Genomic DNA, 21,448 nt, shown 5'->3' with positions numbered 1-21,448 from the left:
CAGACAAATGGTGACGGAACCCAAGAGGGAAGGGTCGATGCGGGATCTAGTGCTCACGAATGGAGGAAGTGTTTCCAATATCTGGGTGGGTGCCCACCTATGTAATAGTGATCATCACACCATATGGTTTAATATAAGGGCAAAGGCGGAGTGTGGATGCACAAAACTCAAAGTACTGGATTTCAGACGTACTGATTTTGATAAAATGGGGGAATACCTGAAGAAGGAGCTCTTAGCGTGGGAAGGCGTAGGAGATGTTAAAAATCAGTGGTTAAAACTAAAGGCGTACTATAAATTTGGCAATAAGAGAAGCAGGAAGCCTATATGGTTCTCCAAATAAGTAGCTGAAAAAATAAGAGCAGAAGAGACTGTTCAAGAAATACAAAAGAACGCAACGAGAGGATCACAGAAAAGATTATCGAATTAAACTCAAAGAAGTGAAGAGGGAAATACGGTTAGCGAAAGTGCAAGCGGAAGAAAAAATGGCTAAAGATGTAAAGAGAGGTGACGACATTTTTCAGATATATTGGAGAAAGGAGAGAAGATAGGAATGGAATTGCAAGACAGAGAGATGATAATGGCTATGTGGAGAGTGATGAAGATAAAGCGGTTAGCCGCGGGAGAGAATGATGGACCACCTTTAAGGTAACCCTCACATTAACAATGCTATAGATGAATAGACATTGGAGACACATAAGATGCAAACATGGATTATTAAGAGTATTAAGCTAGAATACACGATGTTATTAGATGAATAAACATAACATCATGTTCAGAATAATTTTGCAGATTGACATCACAGTACGGGAGCAAAGCCCCGACTTAAGTTCTCCTGAAGAAGCTTTAAGTAACGAAACACAATTTGTGTTGGGAACTGGAATAGGAGATGAATATTAGAGGAGGTGTACTATCGAGTCAACAGAGTACAGTTGTTTTACCAAGAATTTTGGTTCACGTTCACCCACCTATTGAGCACCGAAGGTCAATTGAAGAAAGCACACCATTGACCAGAGGAATGTATGAAATCAGCCCCATGCTAAGTACTCATTTAGACTAGATTGTCATTTTGAATGTCAGTGAGCCATAATTTAGAGAAAACTAGTGTATATAATTTAAGGAGAGAGGGAGGGCTGAAGTGCAATGATGTTGTTTATTACATATACCTTATCAGTTGACCAGCCGGGGCAATAGGTGTTTTATTGAGCTCTTCAAATATTAGTAACACTATATGATTTATATCACAGCAGATAGAAAAAACATAAAAAAATAAGGAAGTAATTAACAACAGTTCAAATTTAATGCCAAGAAGTGTAAAGTGATGCACTTGGTGGGGGTAGAAACCCGAAAGAGAGATACCAGATAGGAGTGGAGAGATTAGTAAGCTCAACTCAGGAGAGAGACCTTGGGGTGTTGGTGTCCTAGGATCTGAAGGTGAAGAAACAATGTGACAAGGTGACGGCCGTGGCCAGAAGGATGCTAGGCTGCATAGAGAGGGGTATAACTAGCAGAAGAAAAGAGGTGTTGATACCCCTCTACAAGTCGTTGGTGAAGCCCCACTTGGAGTATTGTGTTCAGTTTTGGAGGCCGTATCTGGCTAAGGATGTAAAAAGACTGGAAGCAGTGCAAAGAAAAGCTACGAAAATGATATGGGATTTATATTGCAAGCCGTACAAGGAGAGACTTGCTGACCTGAACATGTATACCTTGGAGGAAAGGAGAAAAGGGTGATATGATACAGACATTCAAATATTTGAAAGGTATTAGTCCGCAAACAAACCTTTGCTGGAGACGGGAAGGCGGTAGAACTAGAGGACATGGATTGAGGTTGAAGGGTGGCAGACTCAGGAGTAATGTCAGGAAGTATTTTTTCACAGAGGGTGGTAGATATGTGGAATGCCCTCCTGCGGGAGGTGGTGAAGATGAAAACGGTAATGGCATTCAAACATGCGTGGGATAAACACACAGGAATCCTGTTTTGAATGAATGGATTTACGGAATCTTAGCGGAGTTTGGGTGGTGACGCCGGTAATTGGAGAGTAAAACCAGTGCTGGGCGGATTCCTTTGCTGTGCGCCCTGATCGTGGCTGAATACATATGGATGGGCTGGAGTGTAAATTTTAAGGGGCTTCGACGTTAGCTTCAGAACTTTTAGTACAAGAAGAGTGCTGGGCAGACTATACAGTTTGTGCCTTGAGAATGGCAAAGACAAATCAAACTAAGTATCACATATCAAGAAAAATGAGTTTATCTTGTTGGGCAGACTGGATGGGACCGTACAGGTCTTTATCTGCCATCACTTACTATGTTATGTATGTTACTATGTATTGCGAGATCGGAGAAACTAGCCTGCATTGCCATCTTAACTTGATGGGCCTGAGATCGGTAAGCAATCTCCTTTAACAATCTGCCTGGTTGAGAGTGTATCACACAGCAGACCACTATGCAGGGACCTCCAAGGTATAGAATAAGGATAGTTCCATCAGCCTTTAGATTAGCTGGGATTGAGCATAGAAATAGCTGATGGTGTGCGGAGCCTCAGGCTCAAGCAGCCATCTCTAAGTGTGACGTCATCGCTCTCCATCAAACCTCATATTAGACGTGTAACGGAGCCTTAATTTGATATTCTCATTAAGCAGATGTGTAGTGCAGCCCAAATTTCTATAAATCGAAATATTTTACCTTGATGTTTGTTCATATCTGAATAGTAACCCTAGAAAGGCCCACCAGAATGTATACTTAAACCTTCACTGTTCTTCCAGGAATGATAGCTACCATTTTTTGCAATTGGTCTGTTAAATCAAATTCCACATCCAAAGCTTCTGGATATGATAAGGAAGCCTGCGAGCATAATAGTTCTTGATTGTTACTTCAAACCTGGTGCCAGAAAGTGTGCACCACAGAACAGCGATAAAGATGATGAACCAAGGTTCCAGTATCCATTTCACAGTTCCAATAAAGATTAGAGATGGTGTTGTCCACTTTGTTAAGCTTTACAGGTGTCCATATTGCGCAATGAGTAACAAAATAAAGAAATTTAGGGATGCTGAGACTGTGCAATGAACTTTATTAATCCAGAAATATTTCCATCTCACCGGATATCCTCTTTTGAATATCTTTACTTAATATGTATTGTAAGCCGTCCAGCTCACTCGTCATTGGTGTCTGTCATATGAAGCCTCATTTCCCTCTTTGAGTACTGATCGACATGTGTCACAGATAGTAGAATATCTTGCAATAGTGACAAATTTTCGTGTTCCGATTCAGGAGTATATGCTGGATTTTTAACAATTTGAAACACTGCAAAGAAGGAAGGATTTATTTGTTTTACAATTATACAGTGGTGGAAATAAGTATTTGATCCCTTGCTGATTTTGTAAGTTTGCCCACTGACAAAGACATGAGCAGCCCATAATTGAAGGGTAGGTTATTGGTAACAGTGAGAGATAGCACATCACAAATTAAATCCGTAAAATCACATTGTGGAAAGTATATGAATTTATTTGCATTCTGCAGAGGGAAATAAGTATTTGATCCCCCACCAACCAGTAAGAGATCTGGCCCCTACAGACCAGGTAGATGCTCCAAATCAACTCGTTACCTGCATGACAGACAGCTGTCGGCAATGGTCACCTGTATGAAAGACACCTGTCCACAGACTCAGTGAATCAGTCAGACTCTAACCTCTACAAAATGGCCAAGAGCAAGGAGCTGTCTAAGGATGTCAGGGACAAGATCATACACCTGCACAAGGCTGGAATGGGCTACAAAACCATCAGTAAGACGCTGGGCGAGAAGGAGACAACTGTTGGTGCCATAGTAAGAAAATGGAAGAAGTACAAAATGACTGTCAATCGACAAAGATCTGGGGCTCCACGCAAAATCTCACCTCGTGGGTATCCTTGATCATGAGGAAGGTTAGAAATCAGCCTACAACTACAAGGGGGGAACTTGTCAATGATCTCAAGGCAGCTGGGACCACTGTCACCACGAAAACCATTGGTAACACATTACGACATAACGGATTGCAATCCTGCAGTGCCCACAAGGTCCCCCTGCTCCGGAAGGCACATATGACGGCCCGTCTGAAGTTTGCCAGTGAACACCTGGATGATGCCGAGAGTGATTGGGAGAAGGTGCTGTGGTCAGATGAGACAAAAATTGAGCTCTTTGGCATGAACTCAACTCGCCGTGTTTGGAGGAAGAGAAATGCTGCCTATGACCCAAAGAACACCGTCCCCACTGTCAAGCATGGAGGTGGAAATGTTATGTTTTGGGGGTGTTTCTCTGCTAAGGGCACAGGACTACTTCACCGCATCAATGGGAGAATGGATGGGGCCATGTACCGTACAATTCTGAGTGACAACCTCCTTCCCTCCACCAGGGCCTTAAAAATGGGTCGTGGCTGGGTCTTCCAGCACGACAATGACCCAAAACATACAGCCAAGGCAACAAAGGAGTGGCTCAGGAAGAAGCACATTAGGGTCATGGAGTGGCCTAGCCAGTCACCAGACCTTAATCCCATTGAAAACTTATGGAGGGAGCTGAAGCTGCGAGTTGCCAAGCGACAGCCCAGAACTCTTAATGATTTAGAGATGATCTGCAAAGAGGAGTGGACCAAAATTCCTCCTGACATGTGTGCAAACCTCATCATCAACTACAAAAGACGTCTGACTGCTGTGCTTGCCAACAAGGGTTTTGCCACCAAGTATTAGGTCTTGTTTGCCAGAGGGATTAAATACTTATTTCCCTCTGCAGAATGCAAATAAATTCATATACTTTCCACAATGTGATTTTCCGGATTTAATTTGTGATGTGCTATCTCTCACTGTTACCAATAACCTACCCTTCAATTATGGGCTGCTCATGTCTTTGTCAGTGGGCAAACTTACAAAATCAGCAAGGGATCAAATACTTATTTCCACCACTGTATGTCCATTAAGCATAAGATCTCTGACAGAGAGCATGCCTTTTTCATATCCAGACCTCCGAGAATACTCTGACCTTATTAATAGTCAAGTGAAGGTTGCACCCTAGGGACCACCTATCCAATTCTTCTGTCTCATTGGGAAGTTTGTAATCCAGTTTCTCTAGAACTTGCAGGGTCAACATCAGCACAGGATTTTTGTCTAAAGGCTGGAGGCATCTCATTCCCAGTAGAAATTTTGAAACTTAAAGGTGTCATTAGATTAATTTCCAGCATTAACCAGCTTGGCATAAAATATTCAGAAGTAAGATATAGGCACAGCATCCCTTGCCTGAAAATGTAGTCATGATGATAGTCAGTGAAGCTAGGGAAGTTTACCTTTCCTTGCCCCTTCATTCTTTTCAATTTGGCTAGCATAATGCATGATGTCTTGTCCTGCCATATGAAACAAGTAACCTGTCCAGTTCTTTGTAGAACCCAGGGAAAAAAAATCAGTCATACAGTATGATAGGAACTATCAACATTTTTTTTTTGTTGTATCCTCTCTGCCCCACCATGACAAGTATAACAGTTTCCACTTATAACGCTATTCAGCAACCAGTTTTTCATTCATTTGTACAGTAGACTGGGAGTCAAGTAACAATATGATCGTTAAACATTTAATCCCATTAAGTTGCCACTTAAAATTATGTTTCAGCACAAGATCTTCTGTACAGTGGACATTTAAGGGTAAAATCTCCGATCTTTGTCCAATTAATTTTGTACTCCGAAAACTCCTCAGACCTTTTATAAGATGTAATAAACAGGATGCAGTGAAAGCACACTTCGTAAGATATAGCAGAACATCCTCTACATACGCCGACAGTTTAAAAATTTCCCCTTGCCAAAGATGCGACTCTCGGATAGAAAGATGTAAAGGCTCCAGGACCAGGTCAGATATGAGTAGGGACTGGAGACAGCCCTGTCTAGTTCCCCTTTTTAAATTAAGGCTTCAAAGGTACTATTGTTGACATAAATTGTAGCAACTAAATTATTATATAACATGCTAACCAGATTTGTAAATCCCCGGGCCAATCCCAAACCAATTTAAGACGTAAAACATATTGGCCACTAATCAAATGTTTTTTCTCCATAATGACATACAAAAAAGCCAGTACATCTGTTGTCTTTGCAATCCCAGTCTAGTATTTTTTGATGAATGTCTCTTAGCCACAGTCAGTCTGGTTCATGTGTATCAGTTTTGACAGTACCTTTGCAAAATGTGTGTCAAAATGTTTTACAGAAATTTATCATCCACATTTTATCAGCCTGTGATAAGACACCCCTCTAGGATCTCTCCCAGGCTTCGGAAATTCATTCATTCATTCATTCACTTAAGTATTTATATACCGTTTAGACCTAAGCGGTTTACAGTTTCATTTTATAGGTACTGTAAATGCAATCATAAAGGGCTTCTGACATTGTATCTTTCATGTGACCTGTAGATAAGGCATAGCTATAAATTAACTCTGGAGCTAGCAAGTCTCTAAAAGAATTATAAAATTCTCTTGTGTGCCCATACATGCCAAGTGTTTTCCCATTTTCCTTGATTTCAAAGCTTGAATTACTACTTGTTCCGTGCTTTTTCTTTCTGTCTCTGACAGTTTTGGCCCTCGTACAGAAGAGAGAAAATTAGAGCAGCACCTCAATTCTTCAGTCCATTCAATAGCATACAGTTGCTAATAAAATTTTTAAAATGTGAGTAGAGATATGCATATTTGGAAAGGCAAATGTTCTGTGCCTAAATATTGGTATGATATGTAAATTTCTACAGTCAAGAGTATTTCCCATCATTTCACACCTTTGGTATCTCCCCTATAACCTTAATTTGGCAGTATGATCACCCTCTCAGCTCCTCATTCCTCGGTTTGTTTGTTTTTCTTTTTCCTCCAGTTTTATTCACTAGATTATGCACACATCCCCATAAATAAACAAATAATTAGTTGCAGGTAGATTGATTACGCCTAAGGAAGGGAGCAGGCGTACACAGCGAGTACATTCCATTCCTGGCAGGTGAGTCCTAGAAGAATCTTTCAAACTCCATTCATTTTACTTTTTTTTTTTTTTTGCCAAATTTGTTGTATCCATTTTACATGTTTATTTTTTATTGGAAATATATTAGAATATAATGAAAATGTAGTGAAAAGTAATTTGATAAACCTAGCCCTACAGGGCTTGCTAATATTTTCACTTTGCCACAGAATGTGATAAGGAATTTCGGCCAATCTACTGTCAACAGCTAGAAATGGATGTTGAAGATGGTGTGAAGAAGATGAAGGTGAGTATGGAAGTGTTCAGAAGCCAATAAATAGATGTGTTCGCATGGGGCTTGATTTCACATTGACATTTTCTTTTTAACTGCAAGTATTTCAAAATATTCGGGAGTTGTTGGTCAGATAGACTAGTAAAAATGTTTTCTACCCCACACAATTATTCACCTATATATATCTTTTATTTGCCTTTTAGAGTTCTTGGGCATGGATATATTTATTTATGCCCAGACTATTATAGTACTTCTGTGATTCCAATTTCTTCTCAATACTTACTATAGAAGAAACTTGTTTGGCATCTTTTATTTTCTTTTGAGAAAAATAGAAAACTTAGCTAAAATGACTTTGCTATTTAACTCATGAAAGGGAAATAGAAAATAATCTATTCTATAAAATATGCTGGTTGTTGTTTTCTCAGGACTGAACTTTTTGTAAAGAATAACGGATGTCTTCATAGGAGACTACAGCACTCACTTTTTGAAATCAGCTGGCCAGACCTTTAATCCTACACATCCCTTTAAATCATCCTGGATCTTTTGCATACATACAGTATAGATGCACATGATTTATTGTAAGGAAACTTGTGTATTTCATCCCAGTTCCATGCTAGAGTGCTACCTGCTGAAAACTTTTTTATGCTGCAAACACTACACCTACCTAATCATGTCTGACACACAGATGGCTTTCTCTTGAATATCCACATTCCCTTCTTTTGCATCATATTACTACTACTACTAATCATTTCTATAGTGCTACTAGATGTACGCAGCACTGTACACTTGAACATGAAGAGACAGTCCCTGCTCGACAGAGCTTACAATCTAATAGGACAGACAAACAGGACAAACTAGAGATAAGGGAATATTAAAGTGAGGATGATAAAATAAGGGTTCTGAACAAGTAAACAAGGGTTAGGAGTTAAAAGCAGCATCAAAAAGGTGGGCTTTTAGCTTAGATTTGAAGACGGTCAGAGATGGAGCTTGACGTACCAGCTCAGGAAGTCTATTCCAGGCACATGGTGCAGCAAGATAAAAGGAACGGAGTCTGGAGTTAGCAGTGGAGGAGAAGGGTGCAGATAAGAGAGATTTACCCAGTGAACGGAGTTCCCGGGGAGGAATGTAGGGAGAGATGAGAGTGGAGAGGTACTGAGGAGCTGCAGAGTGAATGCACTTATAGGTCAATAAGAGGAGTTTGAACTGTATGCAGAAACAGATAGGAAGCTAGTGAAGTGACTTGAGGAGAGGGCTAATATGAGCATAACGACCCTGGCGGAATATTAGTCGTGCAGCAGAATTTTGAACAGATTGAAGAGGAGAGAGATGGCTAAGTGGGAGACCTGTGAGAAGCAAGTTGCAATAGTCTAAGCGAGAGGTGATAAGAGCGTGGATGAGGGTTCTGGTAGTGTGCTCAGAAAGGAAAGGGCGAATTTTGCTGATGATATCGAGAAAGAAACGACAGGTTTTAGCAGTCTGTTGAATATGTGCAGAGAAGGAGAGGGAGGAGTCGAAGATGACCCCAAGGTTACGAGCTGATGAGACAGGAAGGATGAGAGTGTTATCCACAGAAATAGAGAATGGGGGAGGAGGACAAGTTGGTTTAGGGGGAAAGATAAGAAACTCAGTCTTGGTCGTGTTTAGTTTCAGATGGCACTGAGACATCCAGGCAGCAATGTCAGACAGGCAGGCTGATACTTTGGCCTGGATTTCGGCTGAGATTTCTGGTGTGGAGAGGTAGATCTGGGAGTCATCAGCGTAAAGATGATACTGAAAGCCATGGGATGAGATCAGAGTACCAAGGGAAGAAGTATAGATAGAGAAGAGCTCCCAGGACAGATCCCTGAGGTACACCAACTGACAGTGGGATAGAAGTAGAAGAGGATCCACTAGAGAATACACTAAAGGTACGCTGGGAGAGAGAAGAAGAAAACCAGGAAAGAACAGAGCCCTGAAATCCAAGTGAGGACAGCGTATCAAGGAGTAGACTGTGATCAACAGTGTCAAAAGCAGCAGATAGATCGAGAAGGATGAGGATAGAATAGAGACCTTTGGATCTGGCTAGGAACAGATCATTGGAGACTTTAGCAAGTGCTGTTTCAGTTGAATGAAGGGTGCGAAAGCCAGATTGAAGTGGATCAAGAATAGCTTGAGATGAAAGAAAGTCAAGGCAACGGCAGTGAACGGCGTTCAAATATCTTGGATAGGAAAGGGAGGAGGGAGATAGGGCGATAGTTGGAAGGACAGGTAGGGTCCATTGAAGGTGTTTTAAGGAGTGGTGTGACTACGGCATGTTTGAAGGCATCAGGAACAGTCGCAGTGGACAATGAAAGATTGAGAATATGACAGATAAACGGGATGACAGTAGGAGAGATAGTGTTAAGTAGATGGGTGGGAATAGGATCAGAGGAACAGGTAGTTAGTTTCGAGGAGGAAAGAAGTTGTATAGTTTCCTCTTCAGTGATTTCAGAAAAGGAGGCAGGGGTTGGAGGGTTGAGAGAATGGACTAAGGGAAGGAGAGGTGGAGGTGACCTGGTTGAGAATTCAAGTTTAATCTTGTGAACCTTATCATGAAAGAACTCAGCCAGAGTCTGGGGGGAAAGTGAAGGGGGGGGTTGTACCTAGAAGGAGTGTATTCATATACTTTAGAAAGGGATCTAGTGTAGAGAGTTGCACAAGGATGGAAACTTCACCCATCCCTGCCCATCCCCAGCAGAGTCTAACCTATACCCACCTGTATCCACTAAGATGCATTCCATCCCCACCTATATCCGCAGGAGTCTATTATATTATTTACTTGCTTGCAGCCTTCTGTTTAAAGCTTCATTCTGTCACTCCGGTTGCCTCTGTCAGTGCATTCCAAGTGTCATTCCGGAGGCAGCAGAGATTTTGACTATACTCCTGCAGGAATCCTGTGACAACTTTTTCTATCCTCACAGGAATCCTGTGACAGCTTCTTCCATCCCTGCAGGAATCCCACAATCCCCATTCCCATGCATCTCTCTAATCTAGTTGGCTAATTCAAAGCCTTAGAAAACTCAGACTCCCTTGGCTAATTCACCTAAAGTTAAACCCCTAACTTTTACCAAACAGGTAACTTTAATTGGTCAAATTCTAGTTAGATTGTGGAATGAAGTCAGGCAGCTTGCTGGCTAGGTTTAAGTGTGACAGGAGGGAGATCCCATGCCCCAGTCCTCTTTCTGGCACTTAGAAATATCTTGAAATATCAAATGTCCCTTCCTCCATTGCGCTGTGCTCCTCTTCTTCATTAAGTAGTGGCCCATTCCCCCTCCCAATTCTTTCCTCACCAGCTCAGAAATGTCTTCCTTCCCTTTGAAATTACTTTAGTCTAAGCCAGCAGGAGGACATACTTCTTCCCCTCCTGCTGTTTTTATTCTTTACAATCCAACAGAATGTTGGGAAAAATTATACATGTCCAGGGGCAAAATAACACTCTGAAAATGTGATTGAAGGGGGCCAGATTTGGCATGGGGGAGAAACTGGTGAAAAGACACATCAAGTTCAAAATGGGCCGGGTCAGACCAGTCGCTCCAGAGATTTGGAGGTGGAATATGCATGGATAAAGCCACGGGGAATGCATTCTGGTATTTTTAAGGAAGTTCAGAGGTTCTGGTGGGTTCATTGAAGGATCTGTTAATTGAAGGATCTGTTCAGTCAATTCTTGGAGACCAACTGTGAGACTGGAGAAGTGTTGATGTGGTTCCTCTTCACAACAGTGGAAATGGAGAAAGGTTGGAAACTAAAGGATGTTGAACCCAACCTCAGACATGGAAAATTTAATGGAAACTCAACTGAATAAAAGGCTAGTGAACTATCTGCAGGATCCATGGATAGGTCATGCCAAACAAATCTGATTTCTTTGATTGAGCAACTAGAGAATTGGAGCAAGGGGATACTCGGGGGGTAGTTTACCATTCTTATGTTTAACGATTGTATATTATTCATTCATTTTAATTTGGCTGTATTCTATTTTAGGAATATGATGTATTGTAATCCACTTTGCCCTTTCTACTCAGATTAGTTTATGATATTAACTTTCAGATCAGAATATTTACTGTAAAAACTGTACAGTGATAATTATGTTGTCATGGTAACATACTTTAAATTGTCTCCGGGTGTGGGGCACGTGATCAGAATGGGAAAATAACAATGCCCTATCATGTGGGACAGTCGAGTGGAGAGGGTTAAGCCTAATTTCTGGGTACTGGAGCAATAGAAATGCATTAAATTACATTTCTATGAGGCATTTGATACAGCTCCACATAAAAGGCATATTATTAATATGAGCTGCCTGGAGGTGGGTCCTAAAGTGGTCAGGTGGGATAGAAACAAGTTGAGTGATAGAAATCAAAGTACTGGTGAATATTTACTAAAGGAGAGAAAGATAATTAGTGGTGTTCCTTAGAGATCAGTTTTGGAGTCATTTCCATCGTACATCTTTGTAAGTGGTATTGCCAAGGGCTTAGAAGGGAAAGCTTGCCTCTTTGAAGATGACACAAAGATCTTCATCAGAATGGGAGATGATAGAATGAGAAGTGATCTCAGAAAGCTTCAAGTGGTTTATTGCTTTGCAATTAAGATTCAGTACAAAAAAAGTGCAGAGTCGTGCTTTTGGAGAACAGAAGTCAAAGGAAGTTGTATATGATGGGTGGTGATGTGCACAGACCATGTGAGAGACCTCTGGATGATATGTGTTTACTTTTTTTTTTTTAAGTTACCAATTCACTTTAATAAAGTAGTGGCCAGACTCATAGGAATGCCAGGGTGCATATGAGAGAGATATAATGCTTCTGTAGAGGACATCGAGGTTGCACCTTCAGATATAATTAGGCTAGAAACCATCCAGAGAAGGGTGTTAAAAAAAATTGATGCGAGATCTGCATTAAAAAAAAAAAAAACATATGAGCTGAGAATAAAAGAACTATATACACCATAGACCCTATATAAAATGGCTCAGTATAATTTTGGATCCCTTATTCTCCAAGGACAAGCAGGCATGATATTCTCAAATGTGGGTGACGTCATCCAAGGAGCCCAGTGCGGACACTGACATAGTGCACTGTCTCTTTAAAAACTTCGAGGCAGTGCTCCCACCGCCTGATCGTCGAGCGCAGGATCATCAGTCTAGCGTTTGCTGTGGAGTGGAAAGGTTGACTTTCAAATCTCTCCTCAGCACATCAGACTTTACCGTTTTGGTGCCTTCCCTTTTGGCAAGTTTCGTCAATTTCATAATGGATTGCTGGCTTTGGCCCATATGATTTGGATGATTTTTTGACACGTCTGCAGGAAGGACCTAGGTTAGCAGAGAGAGTTACATTGCAATAACTACACTCTAAATTTTTTATGCATGCTTATATATATCCTTCTCATGCACAGAAGATGGGTCTTCCAACGGATGGGAAATGTCCAAAGTGTGGCACAATGAATGCAACATATAAGCATTGTGTGTGGGATTGTGGTCGCATTAGTCTCTTCTGGGGCTCTTTAAGGCAACAATTATGTCAACTGTATGGAAGCCAGTGGGATTGACCCCACAGCATTGCCTCCTGGACAATATGGCCAATATAGAGGAGGGCACATATGTGTTTTTAAGTAAAGCTGTCCTAATCGCTAAACGTTGTATTCTGATCCAATGGATTAAAGATTAACCCCAAACACTCATGCAATGGAGATGAGAGTCCATTCTACTTTTTTGAATACGTTAGAGGTGTAACTATGTACTGATGGCATGTTCCAGATTCCAAGGTTCTTTTGGTTTGTATGGATGTGTACTGCATATTGGGGGGGGGGGGGGGGTGGATTAAGGGTTCAGTTGGGTGAATATGTATAAACCTTATATTGTAATCACACAATTTCAGTGGTATATATTACGGTAGATTTGTGCATCTGTTTGCCTAAGTTGTATCTTTTGCGACTTCAATAAAATATATTTAAATGTTAACGTAGCAGCCAGTAGAAGAGGACAAGAAAAGGAGAGGGTCTCTTAGAGAGACACTCAATGAGCACAGGTAGTGAAGGGTTCCCTTAACACCAGGCTAAACAAGAATTATACTAAGGGGTCTTTTTACTAAGCTGTGCTAAAAAGTGGCCGGTGCTACTTTTAGCACATGGATTTTCTGCATGCTGCCGCCACTTTTAGTACAGCGGTAAAATTGCCACTTTTCAATCTCTTCCATTAATGGCCACATGCTAAGTTCCCAATAAGCGCATGGCCATTACCACAGGAGCTGTTACCACCATCTGTTTAGGGAAAGGGAAGGGACCTGTGAAAACAACGTACGACCATCTCAGCTTCCGGAAATTATTAAAGACCAACCTGTTCGAAAAGGCTTACCCTACCGACCCAACTTAAGTGACTGAACTCTGCGACACAATGGGGCTCATTTTCAAAGCACTTAGCCTTACAAAGTTCCATAGTAAGCTATGGAACTTTGTAAGGCTAAGTGCTTTGAAAATACGCCTCAATGTAAGCTTGTAATGAGCACTATTTAACTCTTCTTCTCTACGACTCCCAATATGACTGTCACAAATGAACCTTATTTGACTATAACTTCACTTTATAACTGTTTTCTCTACTGGAGCTGGCAAACTCCTTCATGGTACTATGTAAGCCACATTGAGCCTGCAAATAGGTGGGAAAATGTGCGATACAAAGCAACAAATAAATAAATAAAAATGCGACTTGATATACCGCCTTTCTGTGGTATTTTGCAACTACATTCAAAGCGGTTGGCACTAAGGGCTCCCGTGTGTGGTAATGTACCCATGCTACCTGATTTGTTCAGGGCTTGCCTACTCTCCGCCCGTAGACACACACATCCCGCGCCAATAAATAGAAATTATTTTTAGCATGGGATTATCGTGCACTGATATGCACACTGTCACGGGACACAGCACGTCCTGCAGCAGTGCTTTTTACTGCTTGGTAAGCATGTGCTAGTTCTAGTTCCTACCGTGGCTTAGTAAAATGGCCCCTAAGTTTGCATCTTCAGGAATTCTAAGCACTTCTAATCATAATTATTTTCAATTTCTAGATCTTTATACAATATAACAATGAAACATGAATAGTCTTGTGAATGTTTGCATTTTGACCTGCAGATGGGTCAGGCAGCTTACTTACATGGTTAAATAACTTTTTTGAGAATTACTTTTATCTGACAGTGTGCCATGAGAAATCATTTCTAATGTGCTACGTGAAATATACTGTGGAAATTCATTCTTTGTATCATTTTTTCTCCGAGGACAAGCAGGCTGCTTGTTCTCACACTTGCTGCTTGATGTCACACTTGGGTCGACGTACACGTCGGCCCAGGATTGGAAGTTTTGCCAGCAAAAAACTCAAAAATCTTCCAGAGTCTTCTGGCGTGCGCGCAGCGCACATGCGCAGACCGGTTTCCCGCCCGTCACGTAAGGACCTCAGTTTCTTTTTCTCTGCGTCTGAGGTGACACGATTTTTTCGCTGTGTTCCTCTCGGCCCAGGAGTGAGTCTTCACGTTACCGCTTCTTTTTTTTGTTTGTTTACAACAAAAACATTTTTTTAACTTTTTACTAGAGTAGTTCCCTTTATTTTCCTTAGTTTTGTCACTGTTTGTTTTCTTTCTTTTCGCTGCGGCCGTCTTTTGTTTTCCCTTTTTGTGCCTTTTTAATTGGCACAATCACGTCCTTTAATTTTGCAGCCGCCGTTTTTCCATCCATGTCATCGAGGACACCCAGCAGCTTCAAGCATTGTACTCGGTTTAACCAGACCATCTCGGGTACCGACCCCCACGTGTGGTGTCTCCAGTGCCTTGGGCCTGATCATCTACCAGCTGCTTGTAAGCTGTGTCCTTTGATGAAAAAACGGACCCAAGTGTCTCGGGAGGCTCAACAAGAAAAACATTTTGCAGATCGGTCCGGTCCTTCGATGTCGGCATTTGTACCGAGGGTGGCGTCGACGTCGAGCGAAACATCGACTTCGAGAGCACAGGTAATGGCTGCCAAACAACCACATCGCGCTGGGAGCAGCGAGGCATTGAGTGGGTCTCCACCTGTCTCGAGGCCTACTGCTATGCAGGCCCCTCGGGACCGCCCTTCGTCGGACCCGGACCCAAGGAGGCATGAGGATTCTACGTCCTCTTTGGTACCGAGGAGTCTCGATGACGGGCGTCGAGTGAAGGCTAAGGAACACCGTCATCGATCTTCCATGCGCGGTACCGAGGGATTCGGCACCCGAGAAGCGTCGGCGCCGAAAGGACCGCTCACCCCTCTATACAGGAGGTGCCGATGCGTCGGTCTTCTGGCAGCCTGGTACCGGCTCTCGAGCCCCCACATAAGTACATAAGTAATGCCATACTGGGAAAAGACCAAAGGTCCATCAAGCCCAGCATCCTGTCCCCGACAGCGGCCAATCCAGGTCAAGGGCACCTGGCAAGCTAGCCAAACTTACAAACATTTTATACATGCTATTCCCGTAATTGGCGCATCAGGGTCCTTCTTCCAGAGCTTCTGGAGGTATTGCTGCACCAGTCTACTTCGGTGCCAGGGGTGCTTGTGCCTTCTGCACCGTCTGTTGAAGTGGCATCTGGTCCTTCACCTGTGGTGAGGTCCCCGACGGCGTTGGCTGCCACCCGGGTCGACTCGACATCAGCGGAGGAAGCTTCGCTGCAGTCCAGGCAGGGGTCGACTTCTCAACATCACCCTCGAAGTCGTCGTTCCTCGACGTCGAGACAGGCTCAGGTTCGGGCTGCTCTTAGAGAGCTTTTGTCCGATACTGAGGATGAGCATTCGTGGGAGGAAGATCCCAGATACTTTTCTGAAGAAGAGTCCTATGGGGTCCCCTCTGATCCTACTCCACCCATTGAGAGAAGGATGTCTCCGCCTGAGAGTCTATCTTTTTCCTCCTTTGTCTAAGGATATTCCCTTCCCTATGGAGGTTGTGGATGAGCCCAGGGCCGAGATGCTCGAGGTCTTGGATTATCCTTCTCCACCTACAGAGGTTGCAACGGCTCCTTTGCATAACACACTCAGGGAAGCTCTTATGCGAAACTGGTCATCCCCTCTCTCTAATCCAGTGGTCCCCAAAAAAGCTGAGTCCGAGTACAGAGTCCACGGATAGCCGGTAATGGTGAAGTCTCAGCTACCTCACGATTCCATGGTGGTGGATTCTGCTCTCAAGAGAGCCAAGAGTACTAGGGACTATGCCTCGGCGCCCCCAGGCAGAGTCTAGGACCTTGGATTCTTTTGGGAGGAAGACGTATCAAGCGCTATACTCGCAGCCAAGATTCAGACATACCAGCTCTACACAAGCATTCACTTGCGGAACTCGGTGAGGTAACTGTCTAGTTTGGTCAAAGCGCTTCCTCCGGAGCTGGCCGAACCTTTTCACCAGGTGGTCAGGCAGCAGAAGGTGTGTCGAAAATTCCTGGCTAGAGGTACTTACAACACTTTTGATGTGACATCCAGAATAGCTGCTCGAGGTATAGTGATGCACAGACTCTCATGGCTGAGTGTCTCTGACCTGGATCATAAGATCCAGCAGCGAATGGCGGATGTTCCTTGCCGGGGGGATAACCTTTTTGGTGAAAAAGCAGAGGATGTGGTCGATCAGATCAAAAAGCACAATGATGCTATGGATTCTCTCTCCCACCGGGTGTCTTCTGCTACCACCTCCTCATCTAGGAGGTTTTTTGGAGGGAAGAGGAGTGCTCCCTATTCCTATAATAGGCGTAGGTACACTCCAGCTTCTCGGCAGCCTACCCAGGCTCAGTCCCAGCGTGCTCGTTCTCGTCAACAGCTTGCGCCTAAGGCCCCTGCAGCTCCCCAGCAAAAGCAAGGGACGGGCTTTTGACTGGCTCCAGTGCAGCATAGCCACAGTGCAGGTGTCTGTTCCGGACAACTCACCGGTTGGGGGGAGGTTAATATTTTTTCACCAAAGGTGGCCTCTTATAACCTCCGACCGGTGGGTTCTTCAAATAGTCCGGTTAGGATACACTCTCAATCTGGAATCGAAGCCTCCAAATTGTCCACCGGGAGTTCATTCTTACAGCTCCCAGCACAAGCAGGTACTTGCAGAGGAACTCTTCTCCCTTCTAAAGGCCAGTGCGGTCGAGCCCATTCCACCAGGGGAAGAAAGGCTTGCATTCTACTCCAGGTACTTCCTTGTGCAAAAGAAAACAGGGGGGAATGCGTCCATCCTAGACCTAAGGGCCCTGAACAAATTCCTAGTCTGAGAAAAGTTCTGGATGGTTTCCCTCAGCACCTTTCTTCTCATGATTCAGGAAAACGATTGGCTATGCTCTCTGGACTTAAAGAATGCCTATACCCACATCGCGATACTCCAAGCTCACAGGAAGTATCTTCGATTTCGGTTGGGAACTCGGCACTTTCAGTACTGTGTACTGCCCTTTGGGTTCGCGTCTGCACCCAGGGTTTTCACAAAGTGCCTGGCTGTTGTCGCAGCATCGCTATGCAGACTGGGAGTGCATGTGTTCCCTTATCTCGACGATTGGCTGGTGAAGAGCACCTTGGAGGCAGGCACTCTACAGTCCGTGCAGATGACTATTCGAGTGCTAGAGCTACTGGGGTTTGTGATCAATTATCCCAAGTCCCATCTCATCCTGGTTCAAAAATTGGAGTTCACTGGAGCTTTGTTGGACACACGGACGTCTCGAGCTTATCTTCCCCAGGCAAGGGCAGGCAATGTCCTGGCTCGAGCGTCTCAACAAATCACAGCTCTGCAGATGTTCAGACTCTTAGGACACATGGCCTCCACAGTTCATGTAACTCCCATGGCACACCTACATATGAGATCAGCTCAATGGACCCTAGCTTCCCAGTGGTGCCAGGCCACAGGAGATCTAGAGAATGTGTTCCATCTCTCCACCAACTTTTGCAGTTCCCTTCAGTGGTGGACCATTCGATCCAATTTTACCTTGGGACGTCAATTCCAAATTCCTCAACCACAAAAAGTGTTGACAACGGATGCATCCCTTCTGGGGTGGGGAGCTCATGTAGATGGGCTTCACACTGAAGGAGCTTGGTCTTTTCTGGAAAAGGGTCTTCAGATCAACATCCTCCTGGAATTACGAGCGATCTGGAACGCTCTCAAGGCTTTCAGAGATCGGCTGTCCAACCAAATCATTCTGATTCATACAGACAATCAATCAGGTTGTTATGTATTACACCAACAAGCAGGGGGGCACCGGATCTCGCCCTCTGTGTCAGGAAGCTGTCCAGATGTGGCTTTGGGCACGCCATCACGGTATGTTTCTCCAAGCCACGTATCTGGCAGGCGTAAACAACAGTCTGGCCAACAGGTTGAGCAGGATCATGCAACCTCACAAGTGGTCGCTAAACATGGGCGTTGTCCACAAGATCTTCCAAATGTGGGGCACCCTCTCGGTGGATCTTTTTGCCACTCAGATCAATCACAATGTTCCTCAATTCTGTTCCAGACTTCAGGCCCACGACAGACTAGCGTCAGATGCCTTTCTCCTGCATTGGGGGACAGGCCTTCTGTATGCGTATCCTCCCATACCTCTAGTAGGGAAGACTTTGCTGAAACTCAAGCAAGACCGTGGAACAATGATCCTGATTGCTCCCTTCTGGCCTTGTCAGATCTGATTCCATCTTCTTCTGGAGTTCGAAGAACCGTGGAGATTGGAGTGTTTTCTGACCCTCATCACTCAGTCGCTTCTACATCCAAACCTCCAATCTCTGGCTTTCACGGCCTGAATGTTGAGAGCTTAGAAATTGCCTCTTTAGGTTTTTCAGAGGGTGTCTCCTGAGTCTTGCTTGCTTCCAGGAAAGATTCCACGAAGAAGTGTTATTCTTTCAAATGGAGGAGATTTGCCATCTGGTGTGACAGCAAGGCCCTAGATCCTTTTTCTTGTCCTACACAGACCCTGCTTGAATACCTTCCACACTTGTTCGAGTCTGGTCTTAAGACCAACTCCGTAAGAGTTCACCTTAGTGCAATTAGTGCTTATCAACGTGTAGAGGGTAAGCCTATCTCTGGACAGCCTTTAGTTGTTCGCTTCATGAGAGGTTTGCTTTTGTCAAAGCCCCCTGGCAAACCTCCACCAGTGTCATAGGATCTCAACGTCGTTCTCACCCAGCTGATGAAAGCTCCTTTTGAGCCACTGAATTCCTGTCATCTGAAGTACTTGACCTGGAAGGTCATTTTCTTGGTGGCTGTTACTTCAGCTCGTAGAGTCAGTGAGCTCCAAGCCCTGGTAGTGAATGCACCTTATATCAAGTTTTTTCATAACAGAGTGGTCCTCCGCACTCACCCTAAGTTTTTGCCGAAGGTGGTGTCGGAGTTCCATCTGAACCAGTCAGTTGTCTTGCCAACATTTTTTCCCCATCCACATACCCGCCCTGGTGAAGACAAGTTGCACACCTTAAACTGTAAGAGAGCATTGGCCTTTTACGTGGAGCGGACAAAGCCCTATAGACAGTCCGCCCAGTTGTTTGTTTCTTTTGATCCCAACAGGGTAGTCACCATCGGAAAACGCACAATCTGTAATTGGCTAGCGGATTGCATATCTTTTACTTATGCCCAAGCTGGGCTGACTCTAGAGGGCCATGTCACGGCTCATAATGTCAGAGCCAATGACTGCGTCAGTGGCTCATTTGAAGTCAGCTTCCATTGAAGAGATTTGCAAGGCTGCAACGTGGTCATCAGTCCACACATTCACATCTCACTACTGCCTTCAGGAGGATACCCGACGTGACATTCGGTTTGGGCAGTCGGTGCTGCAGAATCTGTTCGGGGTTTAGAAGCCAAATCCACCCTCCTAGACCCTTTTTCTGTTCTGTACCAGGCTGCACTCTCACTTAGTTGTGTTTCTTTTCAGGTCAATCTCTGTTTTGTCCTCGCTGTTGCAAGGCCCAATTGACCAATGTTCATTGTTTTGAGTGAGCCTAGCAGCTAGGGATACCCCATGTGTGAGAACAAGCAGCCTGCTTGTTCTCGGAGAAAGCGAAGATACTTACCTGTAGCAGGTGTTCTCCGAGGACAGCAGGCTGATTATTCTCACAAACCCGCCCTCCTCCCCTTTGGAGTTGTTCACTGTTCTCCTCTTGCTTTTGGACTACACTGAGGTCCTTACTCACGTGATGGGTGGGAAACCGGTCTGCACATGCGCACCATTCGCGCGCCAGAAGACTCTGGAAGATTTTTGAGTTTTTTGCTGGGAAAACTTCCAATCCTGGGCCGACGTGGACGTCGACCCAAGTGTGAGAACAAGCAGCAAGTGTGAGAACAGCCTGCTGTCCTCGGAGAATACCCACTACAGGTAAGTGTCTTCGCTTTTCCCATCATTGACTGTTAACTAAAGTATTACTTAGGATTTTTTTGTTTGTATCTTCCAGTCGGCATACCCGAGTCCAAGGGCTTGTGTAGTAAGAATGGAGTCTCTCCATTTGGACTATGTCTCAGAATCTCCTTCCGTCTCTGGAACAGGTAATAAGTTTCTCGCTGTTACACAGATTACATGCACACTCCTATTTCAGGCCCAACTGCACCAACCAAAATTAAATTTACTTATCAGTCTTGCTAATTGTGAGATTTAATGGGAAAAGGCAGAAAGAGGAAACTAGTCTACCTTTTTTTTGGTACATATGAAAGTGTCATAAATTGTTGTGTAGTCACTATTGCACCTTTTTTGTCAGGAATGTGTGCCTGGAAAGTCAGGTAAAGAAAATAAGAAGAGGCTGCTCTTTGTTGGTGACAGCTATCTACATGAAGAGGCACATTGTTACTTTAAAAAAAATGGTTTCCCACTTTTTGTGTCCCAGAATATTCTAAATTACACCCTGCTACTGCTCTGTCCTATATCTTTCCTTCTTTTCTCCCACTCTGTCCTCTTCTACTATCTTTCCCTTTGCTCTCTGTTTTTCCTCCTTCCTCCTCTGCTTTGAGTGCTGGCTTTTCTTACCTACAGCAGTTTCAGCTGCTCCTTTGTCATATCTTTCTTTTTTTCCTTCTTGTTCTTCTCTTTCTTACTGCTGTCCCTTAAATAACAACATGAGTAGCCATACTGGGTCAGACCAATGGCCATCTAGCCAAGTATCCTGTTTCCAACAGTGGCCAAGCCAGGTCACAAGTACCTGGCAGAAACCCAAATCGTGGCAACATTCCACGTTACCAATCCTAAGGCAAGCAGTTTCTTCCCCATGTCTGTCTCAATAGCAGACTATGGACTTTTCCTCCAGGAACT

The 21,448-nt window shown here is 43.8% G+C and overlaps 1 protein-coding gene across 2 annotated transcripts in view; it reads left to right on the top strand.

The window, feature by feature from the left end:
• RIPK1 (receptor interacting serine/threonine kinase 1) overlaps window positions 1–21,448 on the top strand; it is a 273,536-nt gene that overhangs the window by 129,155 nt on the left and 122,933 nt on the right. For both annotated transcript variants that reach the window (XM_030210928.1, XM_030210923.1), the window contains 2 exons: window positions 7,165–7,241; window positions 20,601–20,691. In XM_030210928.1, the coding sequence (XP_030066788.1) occupies window positions 7,165–7,241; window positions 20,601–20,691 (168 nt within the window). The remainder of the gene's footprint in view (window positions 1–7,164; window positions 7,242–20,600; window positions 20,692–21,448) is intronic.

Source organism: Microcaecilia unicolor, chromosome 1, assembly GCF_901765095.1.
Source record: "Microcaecilia unicolor chromosome 1, aMicUni1.1, whole genome shotgun sequence".
Classification (NCBI taxonomy): domain Eukaryota; kingdom Metazoa; phylum Chordata; class Amphibia; order Gymnophiona; family Siphonopidae; genus Microcaecilia; species Microcaecilia unicolor.
Note: the sequence above shows the minus strand (reverse complement) of the source record. Positions and strands in the feature narration are given on the sequence as shown.